Genomic DNA, 24,668 nt, shown 5'->3' on the forward strand with positions numbered 1-24,668 from the left:
TAGAGCATCAGCCTGTGGACTCAAGGGTCCCGGGTTCGATTCCGGTCAAGGGCATGTACATTGGTTGCGGGCACATCCCTGGTGGGAGGTGTGCAGGAGGCAGCTGATCGATGTTTCTCTCTCATCGATGTTTCTGGCTCTCTATCCCTCTCCCTTCCTCTCTGTAAAATATCAATAAAATATATTTAAAAAAAAAAAAATCTGTAGTTCTTTTGGAGTATAGCACACCTCCCCCTACAAGGCCTGGGGCATGCCATGTTCACTGCCATCTCAGTGCCTTAGCACATGCTGTGCCTCCTCTACCTGGGAAGCTCTCCTCCTTGCTTCTTTCATCTGTCACTGCTGTGTTGAGATGACCCCTCCTCCCTGACCACTGGAGGCAAAGCACAGTCCTCTGATCACCCCCTCCACACATCCTGGCATCATTACTCTGCTGTAGTTGCTCACAGCCCTTCTCATCATCTGACATGAATTTACTGTCTCCTCAAATATGCCATAAGACCTTGAGGGCCCCATTTGTCTTGCACATGCCTGCATCCGCAGCACCAAGGCTAGAACCTAGCATGAAGCAGATGCTCAATAAATATTTGTGGAACAAATGAAACAATTGTGCAAAGCCTGACCCTTGTACCCTGGCATCTCTGATGCTGTTAATAAACAGAGCAGGGCTGGGTTTCATTTGTTTATTCATCACCTAATTGTTCCAGAGAGAATTCAAGATGGGAAGGAGGGTTTCAGCATCACCCACCCTCCCAGATGGCAAGAACTTCAGTGCATGTGCAATGAAGCGTGGCCACTGTGCCCTGGAAATGTGTGGACTGTAGGCTGTGAGCTCCAGGAACCCCAACTTTGAGCAATCAAGGTAATGGAGCAATAGATGCTTTCCTCAGTCCAAGTGAGGCAAGCAACAGCCACACAGATTGTGAAACATGGTTCAGAATTTCTCCTCTTGTATCTGAGAGATCAAAGGTCTGTCCCCTCATCCCACTCCCACCACAAGTCACAGATCTTCAACACTCTGGCTGCCTGGAAGGGTTTAACCAGAGTGAATCATGCAGTGACTGAGGCTGGAGCAGCTGGCTGGAGCCGCCTTTGTCTCCTGGCACGGCTTCAGTAGATGGGCACCAGCCTTGGTGAAGGCCAGAGTCCATCTCAGATTTGGGCCCCACAGGCAGGAAGCGGGCAGTGGGCTGAGAAGAAGTAAAGGTGGGGTGCAGTGTCATTCACAGATGAGCCAAGCCTAGAACCCACCTCCCTGAGGCCAAGATGAGCTGATACTGGGCCCTGCAGGCCCATCCTGGCAGCAGGATATGGGCCATAGGTGGCAAACCAGTACTTTTCCGAAGGAGAACCAGTGCAGAGTCAAGGCCTTGGGAACCTTTCTGATGTTTCAGCCACCCCCTTCCCTGTATGAATGTCCAAGGTTTCAATTCCAAGTAAGGGTGGACAGAGAGTGGCCACCTTGCAGTGGCCATGTGGGGTGGCTGAGGGCTGCCCATCTACTTCCCCTGGGAGGCAGAAGTTTCTTTGTCTGAAAGAAAGGAAGGAGGGGGGAGAAAAAACAATCCTTGCTCAATTATGTTTCAGATACTATCCCCTGCACTAACACCCTCCACTCCAGCCTGCAAGCCAGGGGAGCTAAGAGGACCCAGACACCCAGCTTAGGGGAGTCTGTGTGCCCCATCACAACCTAGAGCCTCTTCTTCCTGCATGCAGACAGAGGATAAATTATTACAAAAGGACAAAAGCATTTTCGCACCTTATCATGCACCAGCCCCGATGGACACCCTAGTTTAACCTCAATGATGCAGCAAGCAGGCGCTGTCAGCAGCCCCATTTTACAGAGGATGAAACAGACTAGGGACTAGCCACAGTCTCGCAGGTGGCAAGTAAGGTACTGGGATTTGAGCTACAAAGTTTTGGGAGTAGTCCTGAGGATGGCTGGGTATGCAAACAGACATGAGGTGATTTGTGAGCATTTGTGTGACCAGGAGAGCAAAGACCAGAGAAGAGGCTGAACTCAGATAAAATGCAGGAAAATGAAATACAACTCCCCAAAACAAACTACGAATAATAAGAATACTGCCAACAGAAGTGCCTATATGAGCTATTACTACGTGCCAGGCCCCAGGTGCACAGCCCTTAACCCTCAGCCTTCGCCCAGCCCTGCCTCCCACTCTAGTCAGGGGGAAGAGCCAGATCTCAGGAGAAAATCCTTTGCCTCATTCACCCTCAGGTGTCCCTTTTGTGGATACATGTGATCAACCAGGCACAGGAGGCAGGACATCTGTTCCTCTGTCCCTGTCCTGCAGCTGTCTTTTGGGGTGGCCATGGGAAGCCCTGCAGCATGCTTTGTTTTCCCCCATGCTGTCACTGTAAGTGGATGAAAAGAGTATGTCCCCTGCCAAGAGCCTCTAAAACGTATGACAGGCCTATACCCAGCTGCCTGATGGCAAACTCACCGTTAGGGACAAACTTCAGTGAGCTGCTGAATATTCAGAAGCGGGACTGCCCCTGCTTGGGGCCATCGTTCAGGAACTCATGGCCCAATCCATTGCCACACTTGCCACAGGAGACCTGGGAAGAGCACAAAAACAGCCACGTGAGCTTCCAGCCACAAAACAACCACAGCAATGGCCCCACCTGCCACCAGCGGACAATGTCCTCCCCATGCCCATTTCCAAGGTAACTGATGGCGGGAGAGGTTGACCTCCATCCTGGAGCCTGCACAGGAAAGTCGTCCTATTTCCCTGTTCCCACCAAGACCCCAGGCTGTCTCATAGTTTGGGGTAGCAGCTTCCCTGGCTGAGGCAGGAGGCCTGGGATAGACAGACTCTAAGCCCCTAGAGCTGCAGGGGGAGCAGAAGGATGGAAGGAGTGGCCAATACCCCCCTTCCCACCCCCTACTGCTACCACTCACCTTTAAGGCTTCAGGCCGGTTGTGCTCTGGGCGTTTGGCCACACTGTCAGCATGGATAGTCTCCGTGAAGGCTGGCCATGGGGATGAGTGCGCATACTTTGAGCGGCTGGAGAAGAGCTCATAGCCACACTTGGCGCACACGTAGACACCTGGAGGCAGGAGAGGCAGAAGCAAAGACGCTGCCTCCAGCCTCTTTGGGGTGAGCTCCCAAATCCTTGACCCAGTAAAACGTAGCACTCTCCCCAGTCGCAGAGTGAGATGCACACCCTCCCCACACCCCCACCTGGGAATTGGGGAAGACACACCACTGAGTTCACATTTAGTGGTCCTTTTTTTTTTTAAGTAGGTAATTTGTTTGTTTGTTTGTGTTTTTATTGATTTCAGAGAGGAAGGGAGAGGGAGAGAGAGATAGAAACATCAATGATGAGAGAGAATCATTGAGCGGCTGCCTCCTTCACACCTCCTACTGGGGATCGAGCCCGTAACCCAGGCATGAGCCCTTGACCGGAATCGAACCTGGGACCTTTCAGTTTGTAGGCCAACGCTCTATCCACTGAGCCAACCCGGCTAGGGCACATTTAGTGGTTCTTAATATGTGCCAGAGACCAAGAAAGTCATTTTTCACTCTTATTTCATCGACTCTTCTCAACAGCCCTGTGATACAGACCTATCCATTGTACAATGAGGAACCTGAAGCTCAGTGATGCAAACCACTCAGCTAGAGGGTGTGCAACCAGGAAGTCTGATGAGGGCACAGCACTCTCACCCTTCACAGGCCCCACACAGGGGAGGCTATGACATGGCCAGCACCACCACGCCCCCTTCCCTTCCCAAGTGGCTGTCCTGTTGCTCAGCGAAGCCTTGAGCTAGACTCCCAGCCACAGCCACTGGCTGGCTCTCCCTGTCCAAAGAGAATGGCTCCAGAGAAAAGGCCTCCAGACCAGACAGGGGGCCAGGGAGAACAGGTTTTAACCTATCCTCAAAAGAGCACTTTGATGGGGGGGAAAGGGGGAATTGACTTGCAGAACAGGAAGCAGGTATGCCTTACCCACTTCCTGGCCCAGGGACAGCCTCCCTTGGAGTCCCTGAACTACTCAACCTTTACCAGTAACTGCAGGAGGAAGCAAAGAGGAACCAGGAGCTGCTGCAGTTACTGGCGTGGCAGAGCAGCCTGAGGGTCCCAGAGCCGGAGGGTTTCAGGGAATGGCTTTGCCCAGAGGGTCCTCTGTCACAGCAGATATCCATAGGTGCTGAGTATCAGAGCCTAGTCCTCTGGAGAGCTGATACCCAACAGATTCCATCCCAAGTAAGTTGCTGCCCTAGTCTTGCCTATGGCACGTTTTTACCAAATTAGTCCATTACCAAGCAGCACAGCCCAGAAGGGGGCTCAGCAGGGCTTTTCAGAGCCTGGAGCCTGTGCTGAGGGCAGGCCATGCCACAAACCACTCCCAGACCCACTCCCCCCACCCCGCCCAGGCTGTCCGGTCAAACTTCACTACACTGGCCACTCCTGGTTACCCAACCCGGGCCCTGGGCAGGTGGGGGAGGCACCAAGGCCAGCACATTCGGATCTGAACGGGACGTTCTGTGCTTCCGGCTTACTTCGCGGGTCCCAGGAAACGGGGACGGGGAAAGGGCGGGGGAAACATCAGAGAGAGGGAGCAGCCACTGCCCCTGGACAAGACCCTCTTCCACCGCGTCCCTCTGAAGTCCAGATCCTGACCCGGAGCCCCACCACCCCATGTACCCTGACCCCACTGATTCCCCCGCAAACGGCCACGTTCACATTCAAAGGCTTTCCTCCTCGAGGAGAGTGAACCCCTCTAATGTCCTCCTCCCCTCAGGTACCCCTACTCTCCGAGCCCCCCAGATTCCTCCCTCCTCCGTGATCCCCTTTATCTACACGCGCTCCTCCCCGCGCGGTCCCACTCGCCGCCCCATTCCCGGGACTCCAGGGCTCCATCACCATCCGAGGGCAGCGACGGCCCCTCTAATGCGCGCCCCCGCCCCGCTGCTCTACCAGGAGGTCACAGGTTGTACCCGGATCAAAGTGCTTCTGGAAAACCTCGCCCCCAGAGAAGCTGCAGAACGACATGGCGTCGACCGGACCGCAGCACGAACGTTGCTCGCTTCACCTAGGTCTGAGGCCACCGACCGCGAGCCTGCACCCAGCCCCGCACCCGATGCCCCGCACCCTCCAGGAGACCAATCACGTCCAGGGACGCCGCGAGGCCCGCCTCCGGAGGATCCGCCCCTTCCCGGGAACCAATCGGACCAGAGTTCTGGGTTCCTCCCTTCCAGGAGGCCTGCACCCTCCCGAGAACCCGCCTCCTCCAGCCTTCCCAGCAGGCCCTGCCCATCGACGCGTCCTGAGGACCGCTCCTGTGCTGCGTTCCCGCGGGCCAGCGCCAGGGGGCGCGCCGAGCTGCGCTGGGTTTGGTGTGTGCTCTCTCTGCCCCGGCGCTTTAGCCCGTGCCACAGGTCGTCACCGGCCTTTCCACGCTCTCAATTCAGACACCGCGAGAAGAGTTGTCTCCAGCCTTTATTAGACAAAGGGAACAGACGGGGTCTCGCGCGCTTCTTTCAGGCTCCGTCCATCCCAAGCCTCCTACAAGTCTCCCGAGGTCTCCGGCTTTTCTTTATCAAGATGCTTCTTTTGGGGACCCTGTGGGAGTGGGGGGCCGGAGAAGCTTTTATCACAGGGGTCTGGCTCAGAATACTGCCCCTGGCCAGCCGCCTGAGTCACCCAGAGCCGGCTCTGATGGCACCTCCCATGGTAGTCCCCCGCCTACCTTCTTTTCCAGCAAGAATTAATGCCCAGGGCTAGACTCCTAAAAGCCACCTCCTATGGATGAGTGCAGGGGGCACCCTGCCACTCCAATCTGCTCCAGCTTCCCCACTCTGGAGCAGGTGGAATGTGAGGTCTGAGCTCCAGAGGAGGGAGATGGGGGGACTCACCATGAAGACCCTTTTCTCTTGGGCTGTCTGGAAGCGGCCATGTCCAAACTTGGAGGTGGTGTCTATGAACTTGAGTTCAATATTCTCCAGGGCCCGGCGGCTGTGGTGCACCAGGAGGGACTGGGGATCCGTGGGAAAGGAGATCCTCAAGATGGAGGTTTCCACCCCCTCCAGTAACCCCCAATCCACCCACCCATCTCCTGTCAGAACCCCTTTCTTTTTGCTTTCCCCATCCACTGCCCCTCTTCTGAACAGGCTGGAGGACAGGGCAGGCCAGCCACCCACCCCTCGCAAAGCCCATGGGGCTCCTGCTCCCCAGCTCCCAACCGACTGCCTGCCCTGACCTTCCTCAGTGTGATGACCCGCTTCTTGGTTCCCGCGATGCAACCCTTCAGCATGAGGAAATCGTTGTTGACTTCCCCATAGTGAGGGAAGCCACCCTGTGGGGAGGTGGGTCAGGATCCAGATTGAGTTAAGGGGTAGCTGGCCCCATCCCCTCCAGGCAGCCTTCCAGGATCTTCCAAACTCCCGTGCTCAGCTGTAATTGGAAGGAGCTAGAGCTGGCCCCTGGCCAAGAATGACCCTCTATCACTGATCAAAGCAGCCTCTGAGCCACACCCTAGGTCTTCTCCCACAGTAAATCATTTAACAATCTGCATTTATTCAGGGGGAAACTGAGGCTCGGAAGGGTGGAGTCACCTGCTCCAGCACATATTGCAGCTGGAATTCAAACCCGGCAGCCTGTCCCCAAGGCCACAGTCAGAGCTGCTGCACGCTGCACCCCGTGACAGCAGTTGAAGTATAAGCTATCTGCAGAGGAGGCTCAGAGAGTGTGGGAAGGAAGGGGTTTAGTGGGGCCTGAGCTCTTGGGGCATCACAACACCACACACACCTACCCCACACATGCTCACCAGGCCCCTCAGCCAAACTGGCTGCCCAGCCTCACCAGCGGCGTGATGGACTTGTCAGTCAAGTCGTAGCTGGTGGACGCGTTATTCTTAACCACCTTCCCATCCTCTTTGTGGAACCCCCGGCCAATGCGGTAGATCTGCCAGGAGGACAGGGCACATTGAGGGCAGCAGGTGACCTCTGGGGCCAGCACTATGTCCACACCCATCAGATGTGGGCTTAAACCCAAGCACTGGTGGGTGCATATCGGAGCCTTTGGGGAATGGGCAGTGTCTGGGTCATGTACCCCACCGGCTGGGGTCTGTTCACAACGTCCCTCCCCCGTCACCAGGACTTGGATCACACCTTCTTGTTGAGCTCCGTGCGGTGGTGGTAGCCCTTCTGCCCAGCCCGGGCGATAGAGCAGCCCACTCGGGCAGGGTGCCAGGCGCCAATGCAGGCCACTTTTCGAAGCCCCTTGTGGGTCTTCCGAGGCAGCTTCTTGGTGTGCCAGCGGCTCGTGACCCCTACCGATGGGAGGGGCTGGTGGCTGAGGCCAGTCTGGCCCCATCCCCTTCAGGCAGCCTTCCAGGAACTGCCATCCCTACCCAGCCCTACCTTTGATGCCCCGGCCCTTGGTGACAGCGATAACATCAATGACCTCGCTCTGACTGAACACGCTGTGCACTGGCACCTGCTTCTCCAGCCGGGCCTGGGCCCAGGCCACCTTCTCAGCCACTGTGCCGCCGTTCAGCTGGATCTCCATGATGTGGGCCTTTTTCTGCCGGAAGGGCAACAGCTTCATCTGCAGGATACATCATGCCAGTGAGTCCCCATAGGGTCAAAACCGCATTTACAGACACCGCATGACTGGCTGTGACCACTAGCAGAGTGGCATGCCTGCATTCATTCAGTAGATGTTCCCATGCCTGATCTGGCTATGTGCCATGTCCTGTGCTAGGCACTGTGGTGCAGCATAGAATGCGGCAGACAGGGTCCTGGTCCTCATAGAGCCACCATCTAGTTGGGAAACAGAAGCCAAGTATCTTGAAGAGGGCTAAGTGTTCTGGTGGACTATTAGTGGGGAAGGGAATAGTCATTGCACATAGAGTGGTCCTGGAGGGCTTCTCTGAGGAGGTGACACCAGTAATAAGAAGGAGCCACTAGGTGAACATCTGAGGCTTCTGGGATAGAGGGAACCACATATGCCATGGCCCTGAGACAGGGAAGATCCTGAGGAACTGGGAGGACAGAAAGGAAACCAGTGTGTCTAGAGTCTACCAGTGGTTCTCAACCTTTCTAATGCCGCGACCCTTTAATACAGTTCCTCATGTTGTGGTGACCCCCAACCATAAAATTATTTTCGTTGCTACTTCATAACTGTAATTTTGCTACTGTTATGAATCATAATGTAAATATCTGTGTTTTCCGGTGGCCTTAGGCGACCCACAGGTTGAGAACCGCTGCTGTAGAGCCTAAGACCATCGGAAAACACAGATATTTACATTATGATTCATAACAGTAGCAAAATTACAGTTATGAAGTAGCAATGAAAGTAATTTTATGGTTGGGGGTCACCACAACATGAGGACCTGTATTAAAGGGTCGTGGCATTAGAAAGGTTGAGAACCACTGGTCTACCATGGGGAGCAAGGAGTCAGACATGAACAGCGTCCTGCCGGGCAGGTCTTGTAGGGAGGAACTTGAGTTTTATCCCCAAGTGTGGTGTCTAATGCAATCTAATTCATATTTTTAAACATCTCTGGCTGCTGCTCTGTGTGGCACAGGCTGGAAGCAGGCAGGGATGCACAGGTGGAAGCAGGAACTCGGTTAGGTCACAGCAGAGTGCTCAGCAATGAGTACTTATGGAATACCTACTGCATACAAGGCTCTTGGTGGGTTCTGGAGACACAGCACTGAACAGGCAGCGTGGCCCCTACCCCCAAGGAGCTCAAGGGAGATGGACATTAACCAATGACACAGGTAACTAGGAACTGCAAGTATGAGAGTAACTGGGCAGGGGTTGGGGGTAGGGAGGGAGTACCCCTACTCAGGGCCTATGAAAGGCTTCCCTGAGGATTAGACACCAAGGAATGTTCCAGAATAAGCCAGAGGGTAACATGTCAGCCCACATCAAGCCAGACGCCATGTACAAATGTGGATGCACACACACTTATAGCAGAACCCACAGGGAGGCAGCTGGCCTTCTACACCGGGCATTTGGCAGGAGACCCAAGCCCTTTGGGGCATTTCAGGACCTTGGTTGACCACCGGGCATGGGCAATGCCCATAGCCCTCAGAGCACACTGGCAGCCAGCATTTCATCTCTGGAGCTACAGACAGCCAACCCTTTGGTCCTGTGCCCAGGACTCACAGTATTTTTAGGCTGACATTTGCCAGGGCTCCTGGAGCTGGGGTGGGGGAGGGGGAGCTGAGGTTAAAGGGCTGACCTGGGTGTGGACGATGACCCGAATGACCTTGCAGTACTTCTTCATGGCAGCAAAGTCTTTCTGGAGCTGTTTTTTGCCATCGGCGTCACGCCACCTCTTACAGGCCTTGGTGAAGGCTTTCTTCTTGCTCTTGTGCCTGAGCCATGCACAGAGGGTGCTCAAAGGGGCCAGCTGGGTGGTTCCCTGGGCCCTGCCCACCTGCCACCCACCAAACAGGGTCTTAGAACAGTAAATGTCCCCTTCCTTCCGCCTTTCCTTCCTGGGGGAGGCCACTGCCAGTACCTCCCTGGAGTCCCTGGGCTTGCTCCAGTCACCACCTTTAAGCACAGACGGTCCCTCCCTCTATGGGCCTCAGTTTCCTCCTCTGTAAGCTAGGCCTTCTCCCTGGCTCCTAGGGCCTGCGGGTGAGTGCCAGATGTGCAGGAGCTTGGGAAAGGGGCATGCTGGCCACCTGCCCACACCGATATGGCTGCTGATCTCACTTCAGAAGCAAACAGCTGTACTGCACGTTGTTCCTAACCCTTACTGGAACTCTGGTTGATAGACACCATAATCCCTATTCTACAGATGAAGAAGCCAAGGCTCACAAAGGTCAAAGTCTCTGGATGAGGGGCAAGTTGAAAACAATAAAAATAGAGAAAACAAGACCAGATGGCATTTGCCAAGCACTTTCTCTCTTGAACCCTTGACCCACTTTGTCCATCTAATCTTCACAGGAGCCCCAAGATGCAGGGATCACTCCCGTTTCAATTGGATGGTGTCTGTGGCATGCCTAAAGGTGAGGGGTGGGGTTAAGGGGCTGACCTGGGTATGGCCTCTTAGGCTCTATGGTCACAGGGCCTGCTCTGACTCTAGGGCCCATAGAGGGCCAGGGCTGGGCTGTGCCTACATAAGGAGGGGTATGCCTGTGAGGTGCCTCAGGTGTGAGGGAGGGGAGCTTGACTTGTACCAGGGAAGACTGAGGCCTGAGAATGCCTTTCTTTCTGATGAGAAGAGCTTGTCAGTTGGCTGTTTCCCTTTTCACCCTGGCTGCTAGGAAGCTCGGAGCCCACTCTGACATTTCATCCAATTAGTCCCTTAATTAACCCTGAGGATTAGAATATCTGCTTCCTCTTTTTCCTCTATCCCAATTTCCTCTCAAGACTCCTAATACTCATCTTTTACTGAATTGAAGGCATCCTTTCACACACACACACACACACACACACACACACACACACTTTCCTGCCTTTCACATACTGTTGACACTTCTCCTCCTGTCCACCCCCATCATTCCAACACAGGGATGGGGAGTGAAGGGCCCACCCATCCCCACCAGCCCACACAGGGTCTGCCTGGAGGACCCTCACCAGTCCTTGTAGAAGCGCCGGCGACACTCATCACTGAGGTGCTCTGCAAAGATGGTCTTGAAGCTCCGCAGGCCGCGAGGGGTGGCCACGTAGCCCACGACACCCACCACCACAAGAGGTGGCGTCTCCACAATCGTCACAGCCTCCACCTCCTCCCGCTTGGAAATTTCTGGATGAGACCCAGAGACAGGCATGGAGGAGAGCTTCCAGAGCCCATGGGTGAGGGAGACAGAGTGGAAGAACCAACTGCAGTCCCTCCTGCCTGAGGGAGGACGGAGCACCACAGCCCCAGGGCTGCTGGGTACAGAGACCCTCTCAACCAGAGCCCTCACTGACCTCCAGCCCTCAGCCTGCCTGCTCCCTGCCCCTTCTCTCCCTCTCTGCCTTGGCATGGAGCAGCTGCTGGTCAGGGCTGCTGGTCCATGCGAGCTCTGACTCTGAGATCTCAGGCAAGGCTTGACCTGCTCCCTGCCTCAGTTTCCCCACAAGACCATCTGGGAGTTGGCTAGGAGAGCAACAGCCAAGGCAGCATCCCCCAAAGGGTGGGGTTAGGCCTCCTTTAGTGGGCATAAATGATCATTTTTTTATTTTAATAGTTACAAATGTATGTTGATGAGTTCTAGGAAAAAAACCTGTAACTTGTCAGAACCCATGGTTTTATAGGTGTTATTACTGAGGCTATTACAAAGTAAAAGAAGTTCTTTGTTTAAAAAATATATTGGGAGCCCTGGCCGGTGTGGCTCAGTTGGTTGAGTACATCATCCCATATACCAAAAGGTTGCCGGTTTAATTCCCAGTCAGGGCACATGCCTGGGTTATGGTCTAAATCAGTGGTCGGCAAACTGCAGCTCGAGAGCCACATGCGGCTCTTTGGCCCCTTGAGTGTGGCTCTTCCACAAAATACCATGTGCGGGCGCGCAGCTACAGTGCAATTGAAACTTTGTGGCCCATGAGCAGAAGTCGGTTTTCGGCTCTCAAAAGAAATTTCAGTTGTTGTACTGTTGATATTTGGCTCTGTTGACTAATGAGTTTGCCAACCACTGGTCTAAATCCCTAGTATGGGGCATGCAGAAGGCAGTTTAATGATAATTCTCACATCAAGTTTCTCTCTGTCCCTCTCCCTTCTCTCTCTAAAATCAATAAAAATATTTTTATTTAAAATACATATGTATACACACACACACACACACACACACACATACACATTTAGGAGAACCCTGGCTGATGTGGCTCAGTTGGTTGAGCACTGTCCTGTACGCCAGAAGATAGCAGGTGCAGTTCCTGATCAGAGCATACACCCAGGTTGTGGGTTCGGATCCCCAGTCGGGCATGTGTGGGAGGCAACTGATCGATGTTTCTTTCTCACATCAGTTTCTTTCCCTCTCTCTTTCAATCAATAATTTTTTAAAAAGATAAAAGGATTAAAAGAAATATATATATATTAGAAGAGATGAAAAACAGGTGAGTGGCTGCCAAAAGTTTGGGGGAGAGGGTAGCTGTGGCTATAAAAGGGCACCAGGGGGACCCATATGGGGTGGAATATTCCGAGGTGGTGGGTACACACATGTACACATGACAGAGCTGTATAGGACTAAATACACATGTGCACACGCAAACACAACTAGGGAAACATGGATCAACAAGCATCCTGCTGTGACATATAGCTTTCCATTGGCAGAGACTAGGTGAGGGGCACATAGAATCTCTCTGTATTGTTTCTTACAACAACATGTGAATTATAACGACCCCAAGACAATAAATATAACTGGGTGCTTGCCTTTGACTCCTAGCTCCTCCACTTACTAACTGGGCCACTGGCAAGTCTTTTTTTTTTTTTTTAATATATTTTATTGATATTTCACAGAGAGGAAGGGAGAGGGATAGAGAGCTAGAAACATCGATGAGAGAGAAACATCGATCAGCTGCCTCCTGCACACCCCCCACTGGGGATGTGCCCGCAACCAAGGTACATGCCCTTGACCGGAATCGAACCTGGGACCCTTCAGTCCGCAGGCCGACGCTCTATCCACTGAGCCAAACCGGTTTCGGCACCACTGGCAAGTCTTATAACCACCCCATTTCCTCATCTGTGAACTGAGGGCAATGACAGAACCCACCTCCAGGGACTGCCATTCCCACAGGCAGGGCCTTTCCCTTCCTGGGTCACTTCCCCTTTTGAAGTCCAATCCTGATCTCTAGCATTTGGAAGTTTCTCCAGATCTCCTGGCAGGCAGAGGTACTCTGTCCAAATCCCCCCGCCCTGGGGATCCCTCTGTGGCCACTCACTGAGCCCTGGCCGGTGCACCTCTCGAAGAGTGTGTGTCATGCCGGCCTTGTAACCCAGGAAAGCTGTGAGGTGCACAGGCTGGCTGGGGTCATCCCGAGGCCATGTCTTCACCTTGCCCCGGTGCCGACGGCTCCTCTTGTGGGGCAGGAAGCCCAGGTGTCCATGCCGAGGGGCAGAGAACTTCCGGTGGGACTGAGGACAAGAGAAGATGGAGGTCAGAGCTGGGGTCACTCAGGTGAAAATGGTTGGATAGTCCCAACCCAGAGAAAGGAGCTAGAGACCCCATATTGATGCTCGGTGGTCTTCAGTGCCTCCATCTGTCTGCAGTAAAGGAGGGGAAGGTTGGCCCAGGGACAGTGTCTTATGAATGGAGTTAGCAGCAAGTCCTCCTCATCCACAGGTTTTCTGCCTCAGTGGGCTCAGCCTGGCTGGGTCCAGGAGAGATAGGCCCACATTGTGGCTAGGGTTACAGAGACAGGGGGCTGCTGCCATCCATCCATCTTCTTGCCTGTTCTAGGCCTGGCAGTCCAAGTTCTGGCACCTGCGATCCTCTCCAATCCCCTACTCCTTTACAGGCCCAAGGACTATCCCTGCTGGGGGAAGCTCCTAAAGCCCACCTGCCCCTTCCCAGGAAAGCTGGCTTGGTCCAGCTCCAGCCCCCCAGCCTACTGACCATGGCCGCTGATCCCTGCCGGTCAGGAAAGAAAGGGGCCTCCCTGTCAGGTGCTGGAGGTCGAGTGGCAGGGCCAGGACACACAACAGCCAGATCCCAGATTTAGCCCCTGGCAGGAGAGCTTGGTCATCTCCCGTGGCGGGGTGGCGGGTATGGACTCTAGTGCCAGGAGCGGGCTTGGCCTGGGCGGAGCGATGGGGGGACATCAAATGGGCATGGGGACACTTGGAGCCAAGGCTGGCACTCCTTTTCTCAAAGGCCCTGGAAACAGGTCACGCCCACTTTGCTTTCTTTCTTGTGAGACTTGCTCCCAGGAACAACTTGGCCTGGTGGGAGACAGAAGAAAATCACCCGGGGGGCTTCTCTCGTGCAGCTGCTGGAGATGAGGGTCTGAGTTCAGGTTGCTGACATTGAGGCATCCTGTCCTGAGTACTGTGAGCCTGAGCTGCAGGGAGATGGGGAGGGATCCCCAGGGCCCTGATTCAATATCAGGATCCCTTGACTGTAATAGTTGTAATCCAAGAACATTTAGATACTTTTATGGGCTGAAGTTTCTAATGAAAGGGGTATTGAAAGCTCTTATTTTTGATACAAAGATTCTATGGTTATAAAGTTCTGTAGCTGCAGAACCAGAGTTTTATAGGCCTAAGACGTTTCTGAGGGTCTGCGATTTTGCATCACTTAGTGCTAAGATCCTGTGCTACAAAAATATCACAACTCTTTGTTTTTGTTGGTTTCTAATTACAATGCTACTTTTTGTTGTTGTTAATCCTCACCAGAGGATATTTTTCCCATTGATTTTTAGAGAGAGTGGAAGGGAAGGGGAGAGACAGAGAGAGAAACATTGATGTGAGAGAGACACATGGATGGGTTGCCTCCCACACCCACTGGGGCCAAGGATAGGAACCTGCAACCTTGACTGGAATCGAACCTGCGACCCTTTAAGTCGGTGGGCCGACGTTCCAACCACTGAGCTAAACCAGGTAGGGCACAAAACTACTTTTAATACTTTGATCTGAGCCCCAAGGGAATAAAATCACAGGGAAGGGGTAACCCCTTCCACTGAGGGAATGAAGCATAGAAGAAACTGCTGCAGACTCAGGGCAGAAGGAATGCCATTGGTGCTAGAGTGCTATAGGAAATGTGGGTGTGATAGGACTGGCTCTAGGCACACAGGCCAAGGGCAGGAGGGTTGGACACAGAGCCACAAAGCTACTTGGGTCCCTCCCTCTCATTTACCTTTTTCTGCTTCTGCTGCATGATCTTTGAGTCCCTCTGCTCCCAGGCAGCAGCAGAAGGTCCTCACCTCAGCACTATCAAGTCATCATAGCAAAGGCAGCGGCTCAGCCCTGCCTACATTGGGTTTCCTTTTCTGTCTGAGGTTGCAGGCCAATGTTATGATTCTTTGGGTCTGACAGTGTGTGTTTCCAAGAGTTCATGATTTGAAGAGGTGGCATTTCTGTGATTCCAGATTCTGTGTGTCCATAGAGTTGATGGCTCTGTGTCTCCTGGCCCAGCCTTTGGGCAGAAAATGACCAGCACCCTCCCTAGTGCTGGCCAGGGGCCATGCCAGGTGTGGAGATCACAGAGGGCAGCCAGCAGGACCCTGGTCAGTAGAGGTGCCTCAGGGACACAACAGTGCTGAGGAACAGGATGAAACCATCAGAGCAGGACCAGAGCACCCTGTGCCCAAAATAGGAACCACTTCTCCTTATAATAGGGGACTCTCAGGGGCAAGCCCTGTCTTCTGCTCTGCACCAGGCAGGCCCACCAAGAAAGGCCTCCCAGAGAAGCCTGTAGGACATGAGCAATCCAAGAGGCATCCTGGAAGAGTTGGTGTTATTTGTTTACAAGTGGTTGGTTGGTTGCTCTACTGCCCTGAGTTCTCCAGGAGAGCCCAGCTGTGTTCATCTTATTCCTCACTACACTTGGCACAGGCCTTAATAGTTTACTTATTCATTCTCCTTTTATTATTTATTTCTTTTTCAATATTTTTATTGCATTTTAGAGAGAGAGGAAGGGAGCGGGGAGAGAAACATTAATGATGAGAGAGAATCATTGATCAGCTGCCTCCTGCACGCCGCCTACTGGGGATGGAGCCCGCAACCCGGGCATGTACCCTTTACCGGAATCGAACCCTGGACTCTTGAGTCCACAGGCCTACGCTCTGAGCAAAAACCGGCTAGGGCTTATTTTTAGAATGTAAACAGGGATACTCCATAGAAACCCCGGGAGGGCGCCACATGTGCATTGGCGCTTCAGTCCCACGAGGGGGCACCCACGCTGTGAGGCGTGGCCGAGCCCAAAGGTGGGCGTGTCTAGAACAAGTCCCATGTTGCCTCGCGAGCACCGCCCGCCCTGCGCAGGCGCAGCCGCCCTCGGGCGTCCTTTGCTGCGGACTAGGCCGCGCTACTGAGGTACAGGCAGGGACAGTGTCCCCGAGATTGATCCCGCCGGGAGCCGCCGCCATGCCGGACAGCTGGGACAAGGACGTGTACCCCGAGCCCCCGCGCCGCACGCCGGCGCCCTCGCCGCAAACCTCGCTGCCCAACCCCATCACCTATTTGACAAAGGCCTTCGACCTCCTCGTGGACCGGCCTGTGACCCTCGTGAGAGGTACGGGCTCCACCCGGTCCCCGCTGCTCCCCGAGTTCCCCGGTACTACGGAACTCGTGGCCTAACCTGGACACCCCGCTGCAATCCGGGGCGCCCACCCGTAGATCTTCGGGCCTCATCGCTTACTTAGACCCCCCCAACTACACCCCTAGGCCTTACCTCAGGGACGCCCCCTTCCAAAACCCCTCAGTGCTCTCCGGTTCCCACCGCTTGGAGGACTCTCCATGCAATCCTGGTCTCCCCCTTTGCCCAAATATTAGGGGTTAAACAACCTATCGCAATCATCTGTGTCCTGGGGCTTGTTAAGACCCGTCTCCCTGCACGCTTCCCATTCTGCGTTGTGTACAGTAGGTGTCAGCAAACGGGTTTTGAAATGAAGGGGTTCTTTGCTAACCCTCTGCATGCCTGCAAAATGTGCCCAAATTGCTCCATGTCAAGTTTAAAACAGTTGTTGCCCAGTTTGTGGTTCAGCCCTCCCCGATGGGGGGGTGGGGGGGGGCAGCAAGAATACGTTCTGCCCTCAATCACTAGTGCCAGGCAATTCATCCATAAAAATTTAACCAACCAATTTCATTCATTAAACATTTGGTTGCATGGCGTGCTCTTTTGTTAGAATAAACTCAGCAAACCAGACCGCCAAGGTCTGGAAAAGGCAGTGGACCCACTCCCTTTGTGTTGCTATTTATTCCCTGGTCCAACTTGTTAACTTCCCTATGGGCAAGTTTAGACCAAGTGAGTGGTGGCAGAACTGGGATTGGAATCCCTGCTGCTGGCTCTATGAGAGTCTCAGTCAGCTTGCCTTCCCTCTCAGTCCCATCTGTAAATAAGGACCTGCCCCATAGGGTTGTGGAGGGAGGCGGGGGGCGCAGGGACAGTTAACAGGGAGCTCCGTAAAACCTAGTCGCCCTTTCCAGCCTACACTGGAGTTAGTCCACTTGCCAGTCTTTGTAAAAGTTTAGAAAGGGAAATCTGCCCCTCCTACAGCTTATTAGCAATAAAGCAGAGTCCATCTAAACCGTGCCCTGACCAAACCAATGGAACCTGTGTCTGGGGGCTTCTCTTTGCAGAGTTTATAGAGCAGCAGCATGCAAAAAACAAGTATTACTACTACCACCGGGAGTTCCGCCGGGTGCCAGACATCACCGAGTGCAAGGAAAAGGATGTCTTGTGCATGTTTGAAGCAGAAATGCAGTGGAGAAGAGACTAGTATGTCCTGCCCTTGACTGGGGAACAGGGCCCTGCACAGCGGCCATATCATGCCTAAGATCTTGGGGGTGGAGGGGGTGAGGACAGAATGCCCCATCCAACCCATGCTTTCATTCTCTCCTGGGGTGCAGAGAAATGATTCTTTGTAAACCACCTTTCTTGTTCCTTTTTCTTTCAGCAAAGTTGATCAAGAAATTGTCAACATTATCCAGGAAAGGCTGAAGGCCTGTCAGCAGAGGGAAGGTGAGAGCTACAGGCAGAATTGTGCTAAGGAGGTGGAGCAGTTCGCACAGGTGGCCAAGGCCTACCAGGACCGTTGTGAGTGAGCCTCATCTCAGCCTGACCCTCCTGCTTGCTAGCCAACCCTCTATTCCTAACAGCTGTGGGCACTGGAATAATCAGTTCTCAAATCAGTGTACTTTCCCATGGTTTCCCAAAGCCTTGCAGGGTGTAAGAGGGAATTATCACTGTGCCCCAGGTCCCTTCTGCCTAATAATTGTCTTGGATGCTTGACTTTACTACTTGACACATTATGGCAGAAGTGGCCCAATGACTCTCCCATCTCTTCCCAGATCACGACTTAGGCGCCCATTATTCAGCCAGGAAGTGCCTGGCAAAACAGAAGCAGAGGATGCTTGCAGAGAGAAAAGCTGCGAAAGAGGCTGCTGCTCATTGAGTCCCCTTCCACATGAATGACTGTTTCTTGCTGAATAAAATCACCTTCAGCCCTCAACCTTGACTCATTGATGAGCCTAAATAAAAGGCAACTATTAGCAGGCTTAAATCATCACTTTATTTTTCTTATATAAAATTATGTGGTGGCCACAGCTGGAGCCTGGGTCCTCTGCACAGAAACTCTGGTGTGTGTCTTTACAAGATGGTCAGTGAATTCCTAGAAAGACAGACAAGGCTTTCGCTGTAGAGCCAGACATGCTGCATTTGCATTGGTTAACAAGGTAGTGGGGGCAGGCAGTACCTGATAGGGAGACTTTGTGAACACAGTCTCTTTCCAGAGATCCGGAGTGAGATAGCTGTAGGTCTTAGAGATGGCATCAAAGGTGGCCTTGGCTAAAAAAGGTAAAAGGGTTGGTGGATTTACCCAAAACACAAGACTTCAGATGTAGGCAGAAGCTGTCCCACTCCTAGGAAGAGAGGTTACTTTGCTTTTAGGGCTTTCCTCTCCCTGAAAATTGGCCACCAACCACCCATATTGTGATTAAGCAGTGCTCAGAGGTCACAGCCCTTGTGTAGGCCGCCTACCGAAGTTGCCCAGGGTGGCAGTGCAGCCCCTGGCCGAGGTGTAGCAGTCATCAATACCAGCCATCATCAGCAACTTCTTAGGCACAGGGGCCGAGACAATGCCCGTACCCCTGGGGGCAGGGATGAGACGCACCAGTACAGAGCCACAGCGGCCAGTCACCTGAAAGGGTTGGAGTCAGAAAGCTGGGCCTGGTCTCTGCCACTGAAGACCCCCCATCAGTCACCACCACCCAGCCTACCTTGCAAGGAACCGTGTGAGGCTTGCCGATCTTGTTTCCCCAGTAGCCTCGCCGCACGGGCACAATAGAGAGCTTGGCCAGGATAATGGCTCCACGGATGGCAGTGGCTACTTCCTTTGAGCACTTAACACCCAAACCAACATGTCCATTGTAGTCCCCAATGGCGACAAATGCCTGTGAAGAAACTGAAGTGGCTGGTGGTCCACTGTTCTGCACAGAATCAGTAACCGCCACCCAAGGCCTGTTGCGCCCCTCAGGAAAGGCTGGCCACTATGAGGCCAACCTGAGGTCCTGAGGAGGTCCTTTCTCTCTCTCCCTATTACGAAAGTCACACGTGTGAAAACAAGTGTAACAGTGCAGAGCTGAGAGAGTCTCACAAAGCCCCTTGGCAGAGACAGCCCAGGAAAACACACGATCAGTGGGATACCTTGAACCGGGTCCTCTGGCCAGCACGTGTCTGCTTTTGCACAGGCATGATCTTTAACACCTCATCTTTGAGGGATGCCCCCAAGAAAAAGTCAATGATCTCAGATTCCTGCGAGAAATGAGATTTGTAGAAAAACACGATTAAAATAAATACCATATCCGAACATAGTCACTGGGAGACTTAACTTGGCTTCCTTGTAGAACTGGTATTCTGACTGACTAGTTTTTCCTTTACAGGTTGATAACCCAACGTCAGAGACTGACTACCCACACACTCACACAACCTATGAAGTCCCGGGGCCCCTCAATAAATGTCATCCCTCAACCCGAGACCAAATGAGACTCCCCAAAGCTGCACCTACCTAACATCCAAGGAAAAAAGAACCCACGCGTTACCTTGATGGGCAAGGAAAATAGATAGATTTCCTCTAGGGATTTGATCTTCATGTCCTTGACCAGGCGGCCCAGCTTGGTGACAGGGATCCACTGGAGGGAAAAGGCGCCGTGAGGAAGACAGAATGCCCGGTGCCGCCCACGGGGCCGTCTGGCGCGCATAGCCCGGACCTACCTCCTTGTCCTCGGCCTTGCCTCCACGGGCTCCGCGGCCTCGGCCCCGACCCCGGCCGCGACCCCGGCCCCGGCCCCGGATGCCGCTGCCAAATCCTCCACGGAAGCCGCCGCGACCTCCTATTCCGGGGCCCCCGGGGCCTCCAGGCCCTCCCGCAGCACCGGCGTCATCCGCCATTTGCTAAATTGAGCGACAAAAAAAACAAACAAGGCCCTGGCATTCGCGGTCGCCTGGACTAGGGCTCCCTCCCGCCCAAGACGCGGTCACACCATCCCGGGTCCAGCCCGATGTCCGTGGATCGCCGCCGCTGAGGCCCGGACCCAAACCAATAAGAATGAACACTCACGTGTTTGGTCGGAAAAAAAGAACAAAGATTCCTGAGAGGGAGATTTTATATGACGCCAAGTGCCGCGAGAACTAGACTGCACCATCTCTATCGCGAGTGTTCCAAGGGCCTATAAGACAGCTTGTGATTGGCTTCACGGGACCTCGTCAGCTCTGTGTGCGTCTGCGCGTCTTCGGGTTCTCGGAGTCACTATAAATTGCCGCTCGGCTGCGCGCTCCTTCACAGGCTGCAGGTAGGTCCGCGGATCTGCTTCTGGGTGGTATATGTCGCTGGGTGGTGGTCGGGAGATCGGCGTTGGTTGAAAATCACCTGCGGCCTTGGCCGTGACCGTGGGTGAGATTCGGCGCCCAGAGCCACCGGGGGCCTCAGCTCACTGTCCACTCGATGTGGGGAGGTGAAACCCAGGCCCCGACACGCGCCGCGGCCCTTGGTGTTACGGATCGCGTGCTCTGATATCAGATCCTCACCCCGTTTTCTGCCCGCAGGACTCCCAGGTGCCCCAAGCCTGAGGCCGACGCCGCCAGGATCGGGGCAGTAGAGGGACTTCGCTGTCCTCTTTTTTATCTACTTAATTTATTTTGTCTTAACTTTTTAATAAAGCTGTTGGTCTAACTCACGTGCATGTGCGTGTTTTTGGTCCCCTGCCTGTAATCCTGGAAAATGCATCTGTTGACCCTAAGATCAGTGTGTGCTGTGAAGGAGAGACCCGTGTAGGACACCTCTTCCTCCTTAGCCAGCCCTATTCTACTTCTGATGCCACACAGGCGTAGAACTTAGCGTCTCCAAGGTTGGTGGGTGACTCCTAAGGTCCCACAGGAGAGCAGATAAAGTACCTTGAGCTTGATAGGAGTTACGCGGGGCCTGCTAGCCATTAGCAAGGATAGGAGTGTAAGATTCACAGTTCAAACAGTGGCTCCTTCGTAACTTCACGCAGGACAGGGTTAGGGTCTTTAGGATTTGATGAGTGAACCACTCAGTGGTATGGAAATACACTTTTCTGTTCTGTGCTTTACATGTTGGAACATGCTTGTCTCTCAGGTTGGAATTGACTTCCCTATGCCTTTCTCATAGGCCTGCCCAGATGGTCCGAGCCTACCTACTCAGAGATTTTACCACAGGCTAGCTCTTCCTCTACTGTAGGTTGAGTGGCAGTTTGGTCCTCATTTCCCTGATCTGTATCCTGGAGCACCTTGGGTCTTAGATCCTAAAGCCCCTGAGCTCTTAGAGATCTAGCCACCAAGGCAGCACTATTTTAGGAGGAAGAGGGGAGCCATCCCTTCATTCCTGCTGAAGCCTGAGTCTTGAGGATACTGTCCGTAGGAGTTTGAATCCTGGCCTAGTGCTGCTTGGGGATCAGCTGTCAGCCACCACCAAGGCAGGGGCTTTAGGGACCTACCCCAGGTCTGTGCCCTTTTAGAGGGCAGTTAAGAGCCAGGTGGTGCAGAGTCCCAGTGGGCCCTGGGCCAGGACTGTGATTGGCCTGCTTTGGGACAATGCCACTGTGATGTCGGCCCACTCCCCTAGGTGAAATGGATGCTCCTCAGCCCCAGGGGTCAGAAGCTGCCGGCTAGACACATATCATGGTGAGCCCAAGACCCTCTTGCCTCTGGCCCTTATATTTGTGCCTAAATCCAGAGACTTACCCAGAGCTGAACTCCAATTCTCACGTTGAGAAAGGGTGGACAATGGCTTACAAGCTCCCAAATGGAATAAGGAAAGCTTTCAGAGGACTCTGGCCAAGAGTAAATCCAGGCCAAGACCAGCTTCTAAAGCTGGGGATTAGTATTCAAAGGTTTTGACCCTCTCACAGCTGCCCCCTCAAAGTGAGTGCCGACCCACTCCTCCACTTGAGGCTCTCATGTGGCCCACCTCCCTACCCAAAGCTTTTGCTGGGGTCTCCCTCTTGGCATATGGAATGGGTGACCAGATTCTGGTCCCAGCCAGCCCCTGATGCTGGCCTGGCCTTTTCAGAGTGGCGGGTATGATCTCAACCTCTTCACCAGCCCTCCCGACAGCAACTTTCTGTGCTCTGTCTGCCACGGAGTTCTCAAGAGGCCAATGAGGTTGCCATGCAGCCACATCTTCTGCAAGAAGTGCATTCTCCGGTGGCTAGCCAGGTGCTACTGGGTTCCCAAGAGGCTGGGTGGCAAGGGTGGGGATAATGGCCATTTCTGTAACCCAGGATAGAGAGGAAGGTCTGCAAAGCCATGGCCATAAGATTCAGCTGCTAAATCTGAGACTGAAATATGTGGGTCCCCTCACCCTGTGTTATCTGCCTGCAGCCCCTGGCCAGGTCTCAGGAGCTGAGAGGTCCCTATAAAGCCCTCTCATGCCTCTTCCAGCTAGAGAGAAGGGACCAACATGTTGCTGCCACTTGCTCCCTTCCCAATACCAACACTCACCCAACCCATGCCTCCTAGACAAAAGACCTGTCCGTGCTGCAGGAAAGAGGTGAAACGGAAAAAGATGGTCCATGTGAATAAACTCCGAAAGACCATTGGCCACCTGGAAGTTAAGGTAGTTCAAAGCACCCACTGCCACCAACCTCCTTGTATCCCTTGGGGGATGGGGCAGAGCAAGGAGAGAGAGCTAGGAAAATCTCACCCTCAGAGAACTGAGGGTTTCTACTCCAGCAACACAGACTGCAGACTTGGGGTCATCGGCCCTGGCTGAGTTCCATTTACTTGCATTGTGACTTTGGGCAAGTTACATAACTACTCAGCTCCTGGGGCCGCAAATGTAAATGGGTTTTTTTTGGTTGTTAATCCTCACCAGAGGATATTTTTTTCTATTGATTTTTTAGAGGGACGAAGAGAGGGGAGAGGAAAGAGAGAAAGACACACACAATTGGTTGCCTCTCGCGTGCACCCTGACTAGGGCCAGGGATTGAACCTACAACCCAGGAATGTGCCCTTGGCTGGGAATTGAACCCAGGATCCTTTGGTGTGCTGACCAATGCTTTAACCACTGAGCAGCACCAGCCAGGGCTCAAATGTAAAATGGGAAACAGAAAATTTTTAGAGGATAATGTATCTCTATGTCAGCCATTAACTCTCCAGCCTCCTAATTTTGTAGATGCAAAAACAGGTTAAAAAATAGCCCAGCCAGCATGGCTCAGTGGTTGAGCCTTGGCCTATGAACCAAGAGGTCATGGTTCGATTCCTGGTCAGGGCACATGCCTGGGTTGCAGGCTCGATCCCCAGTGGGGTGTGCAGGAGGCAGACAATCAGTGATTCTCTCTCATCATTGATGTTCCTATCTCTCTCTCCCTCTCTGAAATCAATAAAAATATATTAAAAATAAAATAAAAACCTGCCATACGTGCATACATACAATCATCTAGTGCAACTCAGCCATGCACTTCCATTTTCCAAGTGTCAGGCCTCAACCTGTCCCCCTCCTCTCAGAGATCTAGATTCTTCCCACCTCCAAGCATTTGTCCAACTCTTTCCCTCTTTCCACATCATTGGTGCCTAAGAGCTTGGGAGGTTCCCAGTTAGTTCACGGTTCCTAGTCAGTGGAATGAATGTCATGGGTGGGTAATGATTTGGGGGTGGGCTGCTCAAAGGCTGGCAATGCCTGACCTGGTTTGGCTCACCTTGTTCTCCCCCACCCCTAGTGCAAGAACGCTGAAGCTGGCTGTTTGGTGACGTGCCCCCTGGCCCATCGCAAAGGGCACCAGAACTCATGCCCTTTCGAGCTAATGGCCTGCCCCAACGCGGGCTGCATGGTGCAAATACCACGTGGGGCCTTGGCGGAGCACCTGCAGCACTGCCAGCATGGTACCCAGCAGCGCTGCGCCCTGGGCTGTGGGGCAACCCTGGACCCAACAGAGCATGTAACCCACAACTGCCACTGTGAGCTACGCGAAGCCTGGGGCCAGCGCCAGGATCGCAGCCAGACCCTAGTGCTGTGCCTGCTCCAGCATGTGCGCAAGGTGCACCACACCACCAGCCTCATCTGCAGGCAGTTGGCCCAACTAGGAAACTTCCTGGAGAACGACGCACTGCTCCTCAGTGCACAGCAAGAGGATGCTGAGGCCACCCCAGAAGGCAGCATTGGGGCTGAGGTGTGGGGGGTCCAGGACCAAAGTACTTTGTAAATTGAAGGATAAATAAACACGAGCCCTGAACTGCCTTGTTCCCGCCACCTCTGTGCTTGCAGCCCTCCACCTCTGCAGGCACTACTCCCTTCACCCTGCAGGGACACTTTCTGGACTCTCTCCCTCCACCTCTCCCAAGTTCTTTCCCACCGCTGGATTTTAACACTGGCTATTTTCCCTGCCCAAAAGCTCTTTCCCTCACTCTCCTTTGCCTGGCTATTTTCCACTCAAATTAATGTCTCACAAAGATTTTTCCCAGACTTCTTCCCAGTTACTTCCTAGCAATTTGCTTACCAGCTTCATAGCCAGTAGCACAAACAGCTCAAATTCCTGAGCTGAGTAAAAGCCAACTCATCACAATGACTCACAGTAAATCCCTA

At 53.4% G+C, this 24,668-nt stretch overlaps 5 protein-coding genes and 1 long non-coding RNA gene across 11 annotated transcripts; 3 read left to right on the plus strand and 3 right to left on the minus strand.

The window, feature by feature from the left end:
- Nucleotides 1-669: 669 nt before the first annotated feature.
- Nucleotides 670-5,242, minus strand: MSRB1 (methionine sulfoxide reductase B1). The gene is made up of 4 exons (XM_080677684.1): nucleotides 4,961-5,242; nucleotides 2,921-3,069; nucleotides 2,463-2,577; nucleotides 670-1,531 (listed from the first exon to the last, which is right to left on the minus strand). The coding sequence occupies exons 1-4, from the start codon at nucleotides 5,013-5,015 to the stop codon at nucleotides 1,500-1,502; spliced, it is 351 nt and encodes a 116-aa protein (XP_080533810.1). The 5' UTR covers nucleotides 5,016-5,242; the 3' UTR covers nucleotides 670-1,499.
- Nucleotides 5,243-5,444: 202 nt separating this feature from the next.
- Nucleotides 5,445-16,481, minus strand: RPL3L (ribosomal protein L3 like). 4 transcript variants are annotated; one of them, XM_080679359.1, is made up of 10 exons: nucleotides 16,301-16,481; nucleotides 12,852-13,044; nucleotides 10,566-10,734; nucleotides 9,217-9,352; nucleotides 7,385-7,571; nucleotides 7,133-7,293; nucleotides 6,825-6,926; nucleotides 6,223-6,318; nucleotides 5,879-5,998; nucleotides 5,445-5,585 (listed from the first exon to the last, which is right to left on the minus strand). In XM_080679359.1, exons 2-10 carry the CDS (start codon nucleotides 12,889-12,891, stop codon nucleotides 5,529-5,531), a joined length of 1,068 nt encoding a protein of 355 aa, XP_080535485.1. In that variant the 5' UTR covers nucleotides 12,892-13,044; nucleotides 16,301-16,481; the 3' UTR covers nucleotides 5,445-5,528. The 4 variants fall into 4 exon arrangements, with proteins under 4 accessions (XP_080535485.1, XP_080535482.1, XP_080535483.1 ...); XM_080679356.1 differs by lacking the exon at nucleotides 16,301-16,481 and adding an exon at nucleotides 13,526-13,779; XM_080679357.1 differs by lacking the exon at nucleotides 16,301-16,481 and adding an exon at nucleotides 13,526-13,660 and having other exon boundaries at nucleotides 6,223-6,267.
- On the plus strand, nucleotides 15,819-18,080 carry NDUFB10 (NADH:ubiquinone oxidoreductase subunit B10). Its single transcript, XM_080679363.1, has 4 exons — nucleotides 15,819-16,141; nucleotides 17,209-17,347; nucleotides 17,526-17,665; nucleotides 17,920-18,080. Exons 1-4 carry the CDS (start codon nucleotides 15,994-15,996, stop codon nucleotides 18,021-18,023), a joined length of 531 nt encoding a protein of 176 aa, XP_080535489.1. The 5' UTR covers nucleotides 15,819-15,993; the 3' UTR covers nucleotides 18,024-18,080.
- A 41-nt stretch (nucleotides 18,081-18,121) lies between these two features.
- Nucleotides 18,122-20,300, minus strand: RPS2 (ribosomal protein S2; the record flags this gene model as incomplete). 3 transcript variants are annotated; one of them, XM_080679362.1, is made up of 8 exons in its annotated part: nucleotides 20,187-20,300; nucleotides 19,841-20,020; nucleotides 19,669-19,758; nucleotides 19,274-19,381; nucleotides 18,847-19,020; nucleotides 18,608-18,767; nucleotides 18,324-18,415; nucleotides 18,122-18,239 (listed from the first exon to the last, which is right to left on the minus strand). In XM_080679362.1, the coding sequence occupies exons 2-8, from the start codon at nucleotides 20,015-20,017 to the stop codon at nucleotides 18,159-18,161; spliced, it is 882 nt and encodes a 293-aa protein (XP_080535488.1). In that variant the 5' UTR covers nucleotides 20,018-20,020; nucleotides 20,187-20,300. The 3 variants fall into 3 exon arrangements, with proteins under 3 accessions (XP_080535488.1, XP_080535486.1, XP_080535487.1); XM_080679360.1 differs by lacking the exon at nucleotides 18,122-18,239 and having other exon boundaries at nucleotides 18,240-18,415; XM_080679361.1 differs by lacking the exons at nucleotides 18,122-18,239; nucleotides 20,187-20,300 and having other exon boundaries at nucleotides 18,240-18,415; nucleotides 19,841-20,157.
- Nucleotides 20,301-20,325: 25 nt separating this feature from the next.
- Nucleotides 20,326-20,802, plus strand: LOC308253300. Its single transcript, XR_013961122.1, has 2 exons — nucleotides 20,326-20,418; nucleotides 20,672-20,802. It is a non-coding gene; the product is annotated as an uncharacterized lncRNA (long non-coding RNA).
- Nucleotides 20,803-22,103: 1,301 nt separating this feature from the next.
- RNF151 (ring finger protein 151) lies at nucleotides 22,104-24,288 on the plus strand (the record flags this gene model as incomplete). Its single annotated transcript, XM_080678674.1, has 3 exons — nucleotides 22,104-22,303; nucleotides 22,607-22,703; nucleotides 23,806-24,288. The coding sequence occupies exons 1-3, from the start codon at nucleotides 22,137-22,139 to the stop codon at nucleotides 24,286-24,288; spliced, it is 747 nt and encodes a 248-aa protein (XP_080534800.1). The 5' UTR covers nucleotides 22,104-22,136.
- Between the last annotated feature and the right edge of the window lie 380 nt (nucleotides 24,289-24,668).

The sequence above is a fragment of the Plecotus auritus genome (genome assembly GCF_963455305.1).
Source record: "Plecotus auritus genome assembly, chromosome: 7".
NCBI classification, from domain to species: Eukaryota; Metazoa; Chordata; class Mammalia; order Chiroptera; family Vespertilionidae; genus Plecotus; species Plecotus auritus.